Source organism: Hippopotamus amphibius, chromosome 1 (assembly GCF_030028045.1).
Source record: "Hippopotamus amphibius kiboko isolate mHipAmp2 chromosome 1, mHipAmp2.hap2, whole genome shotgun sequence".
Lineage (NCBI taxonomy): Eukaryota > Metazoa > Chordata > Mammalia > Artiodactyla > Hippopotamidae > Hippopotamus > Hippopotamus amphibius.
In genome coordinates this window covers 214988638-215000896 of record NC_080186.1, presented here as the reverse complement: position 1 = coordinate 215000896, position 12259 = coordinate 214988638, and the positions used below count along the sequence as shown (strand labels likewise).

The window sequence follows — 12259 nt, the reverse complement described above, 5'->3', positions numbered from 1 at the left end:
TTTCTTCTCCGAAAGTTAGAAAATATCTGTGATGATGAACAGTTTCTCCTGAAAGGAAGCTAGGTGAATGAATTTTTGGAAGCACTTCTTGAATCAGACCAACCCATGCTCTTACTGAATTTTTAAGCTGCTGTTAGATATTAAAGCAAAATTAAAATGTCTTCGTTTTTTCCCATAAAGCTTTAATATATCAAAAGCCATATTACCTAAATGTATTTCTTAGGTAAATACTGAGTAGTGTTTAAGTTCAGACATAGAGTTTCTATTGTGAACATTTAAGAATGATTAATACTCTTTTTAAAGATTTTTTTTTTAAATCAGACATTCAGGAAATATTTTACTTTCATAGTCAAAGAATGGTGATAGAATAATACCTATTGTTTTCTAGTAACTAAGAGGAAAGACTTATTTGCTGTAGCAAATTCCTAAGTGAAAACTGGGCAAACCATATCATATCTGGCCAGCTGCAAGCTGCCTTGACCTTCATTCCTAGGGTTTCTTTGTTGTTGTGACTCGATTGAGTGGCCTTGGGTTCATTTTGTAATTTTGCTAGTCATCAGCAAATTCACTTGTATGACATTATTGTCAAATGAGAACTCAGTTGAATTACTATAAGTGATTGTGGTGCAGGGTTGTGCTCTGGAGAAAACCTTATGTTTGTAGACATTTTGTTCACTGAATTTATCTTATTAAATGTAATCACCATTAAAAAATTGAAATACAGTATTTAATAGCATTCAAAGACACAAAATATTTAGAGAAACTATTAACAAAATAATATAACTTAAAATTTAACGCTAAAAACTATACTACACTGTTGAGAGGAACTAAAAATGACTGAAACAAGAGATGGAATCTGATCATGGGATGAGATAAAATGGTGTTAAAAAGTTAATCTTCCCAAAACTGATCTACAGATTTAATGCAATTCCAATATAAATTCCAGTAGGCTTTTTTTTTCTCGTAGAAACTGACAAGCTTCTAAAATTTACATAGAAATGCAAAGAATATAGCATAAACAAAGCTATCTTTTAAAAAACAGGAAGACTTACAGTATTTTAAGACTACAGAAATCAAGAGTGAGGTATTGGTAGACTGAGAGCCATAAAGATTCATGAACCAGAAAAGAGGGTTCAGATGTAGATCCACAAACATACAGTAAACTGATTTTCACTTGAGGCTGAAATTCGGTGGGGAAAGGACAGCTTTTTAATAACAAACGGTGAAACATTTAATAACAAATAGAGAAAAATTAGATATGCATGTGTTAAAAAAAAAAACTTTGGCTCTTAACCTCACACCATACATAAAAAATAATGCAAAATGGATCCCAGACCTAAACAGAAAAGCTAAAAACGAGAGGGGAAAATCTTTGCAATCTTGGAGCAGGCCAAGATGGCTTAAATAACAACTCATGCTATGAATCTAGCTCAGCCCTAAACAAAAATCTCAACAGAGAACAAAAAGAAAACTATAATCCAACATCACTTAAATACATAGAAATATATCTACTTGAATTCTACAGGAAATATTAAAACCAAGAGTAGAACATTACAAACACTTCCAATAAAATCAGGAACAAGACAGTGTTGTCTTCCACCACCCCCCACTATCCCACATCATAGTGGAGCTTTATCCATGCAAAGAGAGGAGAAAAACAAATAAGAAATAAAAATATTTGAAAATAAAATATAAATCTGTCATAATGTCTAGACAATGTAATTAACTACCCAGAAAATCAAGCAAAGATCCTGAGGACATTATGCAAAGTGATAGAATAATTTTTAATAATCATTTTCCCACAGTTAAAAGACCAAGTTCCAAATTTACCTTTATACAAACTTCCTAATGAGAGACAGTCTATAACTACTATACTAACTACTACTATGGGTATATTTACATTACTTTATGATGTTTATTTACATTTAAGTTACATTTATAATAGTCAAGTAGTCTAGATTATGAGAATATCAATTTTTATTTATCAGTTTGAAAGAGGAATATAGAAAAAACTACCAAATACCTCATTTTCATATTTAGGAATTTCAATAGTATCATCAGACTTAGTGAAATAATTTACCTTAATGGGATGTAAAGCCAAAGTTTAACGAGATAATTAAGAGCACTGCCTGCTTTATGTGGCAATGCAGGACTGTAACCTGCAGGACCGCAAGCTGAAACCATGCAAAGCAATCTTGATAACCAACTGTAAGACTTATAATGGATCTGCTACTTACAAAAATTTTGTTAAAACATTTAAAACTCTCTTATCAATGTTAGTTACAAATGTATAGGAAAATGAAAAATGATGAAATTACTCTTTATTTACTAGACTGTAACTTAAAACATTAGAAACATTGAGAACTTGATAATTTGATCCTAAAGTTTATCTGGAAGACAGTAGATCGAATGGACGTGCCTTATTCTCAACATTTAAAGTACCAAGCAAGTATCTTTTCTATTCCTTGGTAAATTACCCCTTTCTAAGTTTGGATCAGCCTCCAACATTGTATTCTTTGTACTTTCAAAGTTGTGAATTATCGATTAAGATGGCGGAGTAGGAGGACGTACGCTCACTCCCTCTTGCAAGAGCACCAGAATTACAACTAAATGCTGAACAATCATTGACAGAAAGACACTGGAACTCACCAGAAAAGACACCCCATATCAAGAAACAAAGGAGAAGCTGCAGTGAGATGGTAGGAGGGGCACAATCGCGTTAAAATCAAATCCCATAAATGCTGGCTGGGTGACTCACAAACTGAAGAACAGTTATACTGCAGAAGTCCACCCACTAAAGTGAGGGTTCTGAGCCCCACGTCAGGCTTCCCAACCTGGGGGTCCAGCAACGGGAGGAGGAATCCCCACAGAATCAGACTCTGAAAGCCAGCAGGATTTGATTGCAGGACCTCCACAGGACTGGGGGAAACAGAGACTCCACTCTTAGAGGGCACACAAAAAAGTGTGCTCACCAGGACCCAGGGGGAAGCAGCAGTGACCCCATAGGAGACTGAACCAGACCTACCTGCTGGTGTTGGAGGGTCGCCTGCAGAGATGGGGGGCAGCTGTGGCTCACCAAGGAGACAGGGGCACTGGCAGCAGGTGTTCTGGCAAGTGCTCATTGACGTGAACATTCCCAGAGCCCACCATTAGCCCCACCAAAGAGCCTGTAAGCTCCAGTGCTAGGTAGCCTCTGGCCAAACAACCAACAAGGTGGGAACACAGCCCCACCCATTAGCAGACAAGCAGATTAAAATTTTACTGAGCTCTGCCCACCAAATTGGATTAAAGTCTTATTGAGCTCCGCCCACCCAGCCCTACCCACCATCAGTCCCTCCCATCAGGAAGCATGCACAAGCCACCTAGATAGCTTCCTCCACAAGAGGGCAGACAGCAGAATCAAGCAGTTTCATTTGGTCTTGTGGAACTGAAAACCACAGCCACAGAAAGATAGAGAAAATGAAAAAGCAGAGGACTTTGTACCAGATGAAGGGACAGGATAAAAACCCAGAAAAACAACTAAATGAAGAGGAGATAGGCACCCTTCCAGAAAAAGAATTCAGAATAATGATGGTAAAGATGATCCAGGACTTTGAAAAAAGATTGGATGCAAAGATCGAAAAGTTTACCAAAGACCTAGAATTAAAGAGCAAACAAACAGAGATATGCAACACAATAATGGAAATGAAAAATATACTAGAAGGAACCAATAGCAGATTAACTGAGGCAGAAGGGAGAATAAGTGACCTGGAAGACAGAATGGTGACAATCACTGATGCGGAAAAGAATTAAGAAAAAAGAATGAAAAGAACTGAAGACAGCCTAAGAGACCTCTGGGAAAATGTTAAATGCCCCAACATTTGCATTATAGGGGTCCCAGAAGGAGAAGAGAGAGAGAAAGGACCCGAGAAAATATTGGAAGAGATTCTAGTTGAAAACTTCCCTAACATGGGAAAGGAAATAGCTACCCAAGCGCAGGAAGCGCAGAGAGTCCCAGGCAGGAGAAACCCAAGGAGAAACACGCCAAGACATAGAGTAGTCAAAATGACAAAAATTAAAGACAGAGAAATGTTATTAAAAGCAACAAGGGAAAAACGACAAATAACATACAAGGGAACTCCCATCAGGGTAACAGCTGATTTCTCAGCAGAAACTCTGCAAGCCAGAAGGGAGTGGCACAATATATTGAAAGTGATGAAAGGGAAGAATCTACAACCAAGAATACTCTATCCAGCAAGGATCTCATTCAGATTAGATGGAAAAATCAAAAGCTTTACAGACAAGCAACAGCTAAGAGAATTCAGCACCACCAAACCAGCCCTACAACAAATGCTAAGGGAACTTCTCTAAGTGGGAAACATAAGAGAAAAGGACCTACAAAAACAAAAACAAAATAATTAAGAAAATGGTAATAGGAACATACATATCAATAATTACCTTGAATGTAAATGGACTAAATGCACCAACCAAAAGACACAGACTGGCTGAATGGATACAAAAACAAGACCCATATATATGCTGTCTACAAGAGACCCACTTCAGACCTAGGGACACATACAGACAGAAAGTGAGGGGATGGAAAAAGATATTCCATGCAAATGGAAATCAAAAGAAAGCTGGAGTAGCAATAGTCATATCAGATAAAATAGACTTTACAATAAAAAATGTTACAAGAGACAAGAAGGGACATTACATAAAGATCAAGGGATCAATCCAAGAAGAGGAGATAACAATTATAAATATATATGCATCCAATATAGGAGCACCTCAATACATAAGGCAAATGCTAACAACTGTGAAAGAGGAAATGCAAGGCAGAAATAGAGACACAAATGTAAAGAACAAACACATGGACACCAAGTGGGGAAAGCAGGGAGGGTTGGGGGGGATGAATTGGAAGACTGGGATACCAAATTGTACACTCTAAATATATGCTGTTTATTGTCTGTTCAAAAAAAAAAAAAAGAATAGATAACACACTCACATGTTAAAAAATCAAAATTATATGAAAATAAATACACTGGGAAGTCTAAAAAAAAAAAAAAAGTTGTGAATTATCTCCAAGAGTGCCTCCAATGCGAAGATTTTTGGCAGCATTGCTTCCTCTGGTGTATCTTAGGTCTTTTCATCACAACCATTTTCCTCATTCATGCTGAAAAGCTTGCCATAATGAAATTCCTCTAGCTACATATTTAGAGTCTCTCAAAAAGTAGCAGCGTCACCATTCCCACAGTCAGCTATTTCTCTATAACTCCAGTTACATTCTATCTGAAATTCATTTCCAGTGTTATCACTTTTCATTTCCTTGCTGCATTTTCATCTTTGTTGACCAAAGCCCACTTTTAATTACCCATTTCTGTAAAATGTCAAGTAAGCTTCTCACTGGGAAACAAGGAGAGACCACTACTGCATGCTTTGCAGTCTGTACACAAACTGAATAACCCACACAGTGACCAATCGCTAAAAATAACTCTGAAAGAAGTGACATGACTGGTCAGTGATGATGATGCACATTTGTTTCATACATAGTGAGTTGTGGATTGAAGAGTTAGTGATGAAGTTTGTACATTATGCAATTGCTAAGTTAATATACAAAATAACTGAAATCTGAACCGTGTTGTTAGGCGACTTGTGTTATTTAACTAAACTACGGTAACTGAAATTTGAATACCAAAGCCATGCAAAGCAAGAACTACCCATCCATGAATGCTATTATTTACATGGCATAACATTAACAAATGAAAAATTTACAAAAGAATCTTCAACATTTGCCTTCATTACCAAATGACATAAATCTGAATGCAAGAATCAAGGAATTTATAGGTGTTCTACATATATAATTAGTCCTTGACTTTTATATATTTGATTTTCACAACTAACTTTTGAAAACAACATATTCATACCCATAATCATCTTTCATAAATGGGATCTGGAGTTTAGAAAGGAGATTTCAAACTCTCACATGGTGGCATTGTCTGCTGGAAAACAATACTGTTTCAGTTGTGTTTACAGCCTACTATAGTAGAGTTTATTTGTGCAATTATGCAAATTTACTACATTTTGACCTTATACAAAAAATTCTGGAAAACAAAATCAGCAATGGTGGTGAAAAAAGCATAGTAGTAATAAAGTCAGGTTTTATGAATTTAATTCCACTGAGACAAGCAGAACTCTTTAACATCAGATTGTCACTGAATTAAGCCAGTTTCTTCCAGTGAATGTAAACAATCAAATGAAGAAAAAACAAAAAACAAAACAAACCTAGAGCTGGACCAACACAAATTGCAAAAATACTTAAGATTTTATATATAATCAGAAATTGCATTATATTTTTAGTTCTCTGATAATGGAACCCCCCTACATAATAACATATTAGTCCATTGTTTGAACTCTGCATTACAACTGAAACCAGAGAATGCTCTTACTTTTACTAATATTCATTAGAAGTTCTACACTGATAAATTGAATAAAGCATTTCTATTGGTAGTAACGGAATTTGAAAATCAGAAGAAAGCATCCTCACAATTTTTATGTCATAAAATGGCAAAAAAAAAAATCCTTTAGCTCATTAGTATTCCTCTTTGTAGAAAGTCAAAATATCGTTGTATATAATCTTATTTTGTCTTCAAACTGATTAGCATGCTCTCTCTGACAGAAGAAATACGTTAATATTAGAGATATGGAAATTTAAAAAACAGAAAAGATAGAACTAGAACTCAAGTTTCTGAATTTTGTCACTTCATTACTTCTTCCAAAACATTTTAGACAGGAAGTTTTCAGTTAATAATAAAGGACAGATTTGGTATCTAACATATTCTTTAACATATATTTTTAATATATCACTACTTGTCATTTATCCAAGTCAAAATGATCTATTTTACCTACCCCAACAATCCGTTTCATAGCATCCAATTTAGCAGAATCTTTGCTGCTCTCTAACATTTGCTTTAGATCTTCATTCCTATACAAAAGAAAAGAAAAAATTGCATATTTAGATTTTTACGTTACACAGGTTTTAAAACATAATTTTAATAGTACAAGAATTAGAAATAATGACATACAATGTTACATAACTACTTTCTTATTTATAATTAAATATATATTTCTCATCTAACCCTACAAAATAATATCAAAGTGCTATCTTGTCACGAAGCCTATCAATAAAAAAGTATATAAAACTATTCCTCAATTCTGGGCAAAATATCAATGATCAGAGGCATACAGAGTCTCTCATCCCAAAATTTCTTTTGTATAATCATCAGAAAATAAGAAATAATAAAAATTCTTGAATAAGCACTAAAATATTTTCTTAAGCCAAAATGTAAGAACTTCAAAATATGTCAAGCAAGAACACTGAATAAAAAAAGTCTATGTGTCATTCACACATCCCTTTTTGCTCCCTATCTCGCATAAAGGAAAAAAACATAAATATATAGGGAAACCCACATCGACACTCCCTAATTCAAAGAATTAAGTTAAGGCAATTCAAACATCTAAATGAGAGGATGAGGTGATGAACCAGAGAAGTTAGTGATAGGATGAAACTGTAGGACAGATTTAAGAACTTCTTGGAAGCTGAAATCAGTGGGATGCAGGGACTGAATGTAAAGGATAAGATAGGGACACTCAATAAGGATACGCCCATTCCCTGCTTGGATGACCAAACAGATGATGATGCCACCAAGTAATATAACTTTGCTGAAGTGGTAGACATTTTCTCCTTTCCAAAGCTGCTTGCTAAACAAATAAAAACAAAAACAAAAACAAAAAAAAGCTGCTCGCTATACAAACATCCTTAAGAGATAATTCAGAACAAAAACGATCAATGCCTTTATACAAAAGGCTGCAAAAAAGGAGAAAAATCCATATATGATTGCCTCCCAATGTATTTTTTTTTTTTTTGCTTACAACTGACCTACCCCTATTCTTCAAAGTGAGTGTTTCCTCCAGCAAATTCAAAAATTCCTCCCAGCAATAAAAAAAATTCATGATTTGTAATCTCGATTCATTTTTCCTTCAACATAGCAAAACAGATTTTTTAAAGTTACTGCATAGCTAGACAAAGGGTTCTTAGACTTGACACCAAAAGCACAGTCCATAAAAGGCAACACTGGTTAATTAATTTAATCACAATTTAAAACTTGTTCTAGGGAATTCTCTCTTAAGAAGAAAAAGGCAAATTACAGATTGGCAGAAAACATTTGTCACCCATATATGCAAAAGTCTAGTATCCAGAATATAAAAAGAACTCCCAAAATTTAACAGTAAAAAAACAACCAATTCAATTAGAAAAGGGGCAAAAGACACTGTTACAGGCTGATTTGTGCCCCACCCCCACCCCACCCCCCGCAATTCACACGCTGAAGCCCTGACCCTCAATGTGACTTTATGTGGAAATAGGGCCTTTTAAAAGAGGTAGTTAGCACGAAATGAGGTCATAAGGATGGGATTCTCATCCAAAAGGACTGACGTCCTAAGAGAGAAAGTGGTGCACATGCACAGAGAAGAGGCCAAATGAGAACACAGTGTGAAGACAGCCACCTTGCCACCTGCAAGGCAAGGAGAGGCCTCAGGACAAAACAAACTTGCCAACACCTTGATCTTGGACATCCAGCCTCCTAGAAGGATTGTGAGAAACTATGAGAAATAAATTTCTGTTGTTTAAGCCATACAGTCTGTGGTATTTTGTTTTGGCAGCCTTAACAAACTATTACAGGTTTTGGTAACAAGAAATGACGTGTTCAGGTAATAAAAACCTAAAAGTGTGGAACTGGGCAACAGGGAGAGGCTGGAACAGTTTTGAAGTGCATGGGTTTTCTTTTTAAAACATGCCTTGAAGAGACTCTTGGTAAGTACTATGGAGTTAAAGGTGATTCTGATGAGATCTCATATGGAAACGAGGAACATATTACTGGAAACTGGAGGAAAGGCAATCTTTATTACAAAGTGAAAAGAACTTGGCCCAACTATGTTCCAGTGTTTTGTGGAAAGTACAAGTTAAAAGTGATGAACTTGGGACTTCCCTGGTGGCACAGTGGTTAAGAATCTGCCTGCCAATGCAGGGGACATGGGTTGGAGCCCTGGTCCAGGAAGATCCCACGTGCTGAGGAACAACTAAGCCCATGCACCACAATTACAGAGCCTGCGCTCTAGAGCACACGAGTCACAACTATTGAGCCCACGTGCCACAACTACTGAAGCCTGTGCACCTAAAGCCCATGCTATGCAACAAGAGAAACCACTGCAATGAGAAGCCTGCACACCACAATGAAGAGCAGCCCCTGCTCACCGCAACCAGAGCAGCAATGAAGACCCAATGCAGCAAATAAATAAGTAAATAAATATTATTAAAAAAACTCATTTAGAAAAAAAAAGTGATGAACTTGAATATTTAGCTGAGGAGATTTCTAAGCAAAGTGTGGAAGTCACAGCCTGGTTTCTCCTTACTGCTTATAGTAAAATGAGAAAAAAGATAAATTGAAGGAATTGTTAAGCAAAAAGGAACTAGAACTTGAAGATTTGGAAAATTCATATCCATATTGCAAAAATCAATAAAGTGTCTTCAGAAGAGAACACCAGAGAACACTGAAAAATAATTCCATAACGAAATCTTAGGTGCCACTTAGAAATGGATAAAAATTCGTGGTTGCTGAGGGTAAGGACAAGAAGCGGGGAACGTGGATATAAAAAGACAACACAAGAGATCCCTATGGTGATGAAACTGTTGTACCTTTAACTTCGAGGTGGCTACATAAAACTACAAATGATTAAACGGAACAGAACACCACCCCAACACACACACACACACACACACACACACACACACACAAGTACAAGTAAAACTGGGGAAATCTGAAGAAGACTGGTGAAGTATGTCAATGTCAACATCTTGGTTGTGATATTGTAGTATAGTTTGTCATTGAAGGAAACTGGGTAAAGGGTACACAGGATCTCTCTGCATTATTTTTTGTACCTGCATACAAATCTACAATTATCTCAAAATCAAAAGTTTAATTAGAAAAAAGTTATATGACAATTACAACTCATTTATAAAAAGAGAAACCAATTTGTAAAAATGGTCAAAAAATTTGAACAGACCTTTCACAAAAGAAGATTAGGAATACCAGTAAGTACATGAAAAGATACTTCGGGTCATTAATGATCAGAAAATGCAAATTAAATGAGATACCATTACACACCCATGAGAACAGATGAAATTAAGACAATGACAATAACAAATGCTGCCAAGATTATGAAGCAACTAGAACTCTCACGCGCTGCCAGTAGGAATGTAAAGCAGTACAACCACTTTGGAAAACTGGGAATTTTAAACATAAACCTACTATGTGATCCAGTCATTCCACTTTTCAGAGAAATGAAAACATATTTCCACATAATAACTTATTCATAGCAGCTTTACACATAGTAAAAAACTACAAACAATCTAAACGTCCATCAGCAAAATGTGATTTAGCCATACACTGGAAGACTACCCAGCAATGAAAAACAACTAACCATTGATACATGCAACAAGATGGATGAATTCTCAAAATCATTATGTGAGTGAAAGACACCAGACACAAAGAGCATAATTTAATTCATTTAAAGTTCTAGAAAATGTATACTAACCTGTAGTGACAGAACCAAGGTCAGTGGTAACATAGGCATAAGGAGAAATGAACATGAAAGGGACATTAAAAAATTTCTTATTCCATAAGAAGATGGAAACGTTCTGTATTTCTTAACTGTGTATCATCTGTCAAAACTCAACTAATTATAATCTTTAGGTGGGTAATTCATTATATGCAAATTATACCTCCATAAAAATGATACTGAAAAGTTTCATAGCATTTTATTCACATATGTGAATAAGACACTAATCCTCCAAAAGAAGACTAAAAGACATATACCTAATTCTGAGAAATACATTATTAAGGATCAGATAAGCCACATTTTGATACTTTGAAATTAGAGTATCACGTTTAAGCTTCAAGCTTACTCAGGAATTTAAATCACTGAATCTTATTTTAGGACAACAAGGAAAAGCCTCTTAAATGACTATAAGAAAACTGACAAGAAATTAAGACTGTAGTATTACAAACAGTAATAATTACTTGTAGTAGTAATACCTAGTTTATGATTAGCAATTTTTAATAGTTTCTATCGATATAACAAACTCTCCAAAAAAGAGATTTAAAAAATTTACTCCACATGCAATATGGTTCCAGCACATGTGCGCACATGCACACACACAAAGTATTAGGAGCCCTTTCATCAGCCTTAACAAAAATACTTTGTACATTTTACAAATTTAGGCCTAATGTAGGGAGTAAGCACTTACCAATAATTAATGATTGATCATGTGTTATTATGGGCTGATTTGTGTCCCTTCCAAATTTCCTATGTTAAAATCCTAATCCCCAATACCACAGAATATGAATGTATTTGGAGATAGAGCCATTAAAGAGGTAATTAAATTAAAATGGGGTCAATATGGGTGGGCCCTAATCCAATATGACTGATTTTTTTCATAAGAGCAGATTAGGACAGATACACAAAGACCAAGAGATGACCATTTGAGGGCACAGCAAGAAGGTGTCTATTTGCAAGCCAGGGAGAGAAGCCTCAGAGGAAACTAAATCTCCCGAAACTTTGATCTTAAGATTTCTAGCCTCCAGAATCTGGGGAAAATAAATTTCTATTAATTAGGCCACCAAGTCTGTGGCATTTTGTTATGGAAGTCCTGGCAAACTAATACAGGAGTTAAATGTTTCAAACTGCAATGGCAGTAAAAAAAAAAATAGACAAATGGAAGCTAAGTACATTTTTCCCCAAAAAAGCAGAGGCAATAGGATTTATTATGAAAAAAATTTCTCTTCCTTTCCAAACAGTTCATAAAATTAAATGCAACGGTGACCACTAGCAGGATACAAAAATAATTAATTATAATAACTACTTTTCTCTAATTAAAAATATAGCTAGAAAATATACAAATAAGAAGACAGCAACATAGAAGAACTACATCTAAGGACATACAACTACCAAATATAAAATACTATAATTATTCTCTGTAATGAATTCAGAATTCTTTCTTAAAACTTCTTGTTCTTTCACACTGCACTGTTAACTAAAAAGAAACAAAAATTAATGAAACCACAAATGAGGTTTTTTCCTTCCACTTTTTGTTATTTTCCTATTTACTTACTAACCATGCAGACTTTTATTAAAAAAAAAAAAAAAAAAAAAAAAAAACCTAAAA

At 35.2% G+C, this 12259-nt stretch overlaps 1 protein-coding gene across 1 annotated transcript in view; it reads right to left on the bottom strand.

Annotated features, from left to right (window-relative positions):
- AP3B1 (adaptor related protein complex 3 subunit beta 1) overlaps positions 1-12259 on the bottom strand; it is a 246442-nt gene that overhangs the window by 208015 nt on the left and 26168 nt on the right. The window contains exon 2 of the mRNA XM_057740597.1: positions 6886-6961. Coding sequence (XP_057596580.1) covers positions 6886-6961 — 76 coding nt within the window. The remainder of the gene's footprint in view (positions 1-6885; positions 6962-12259) is intronic.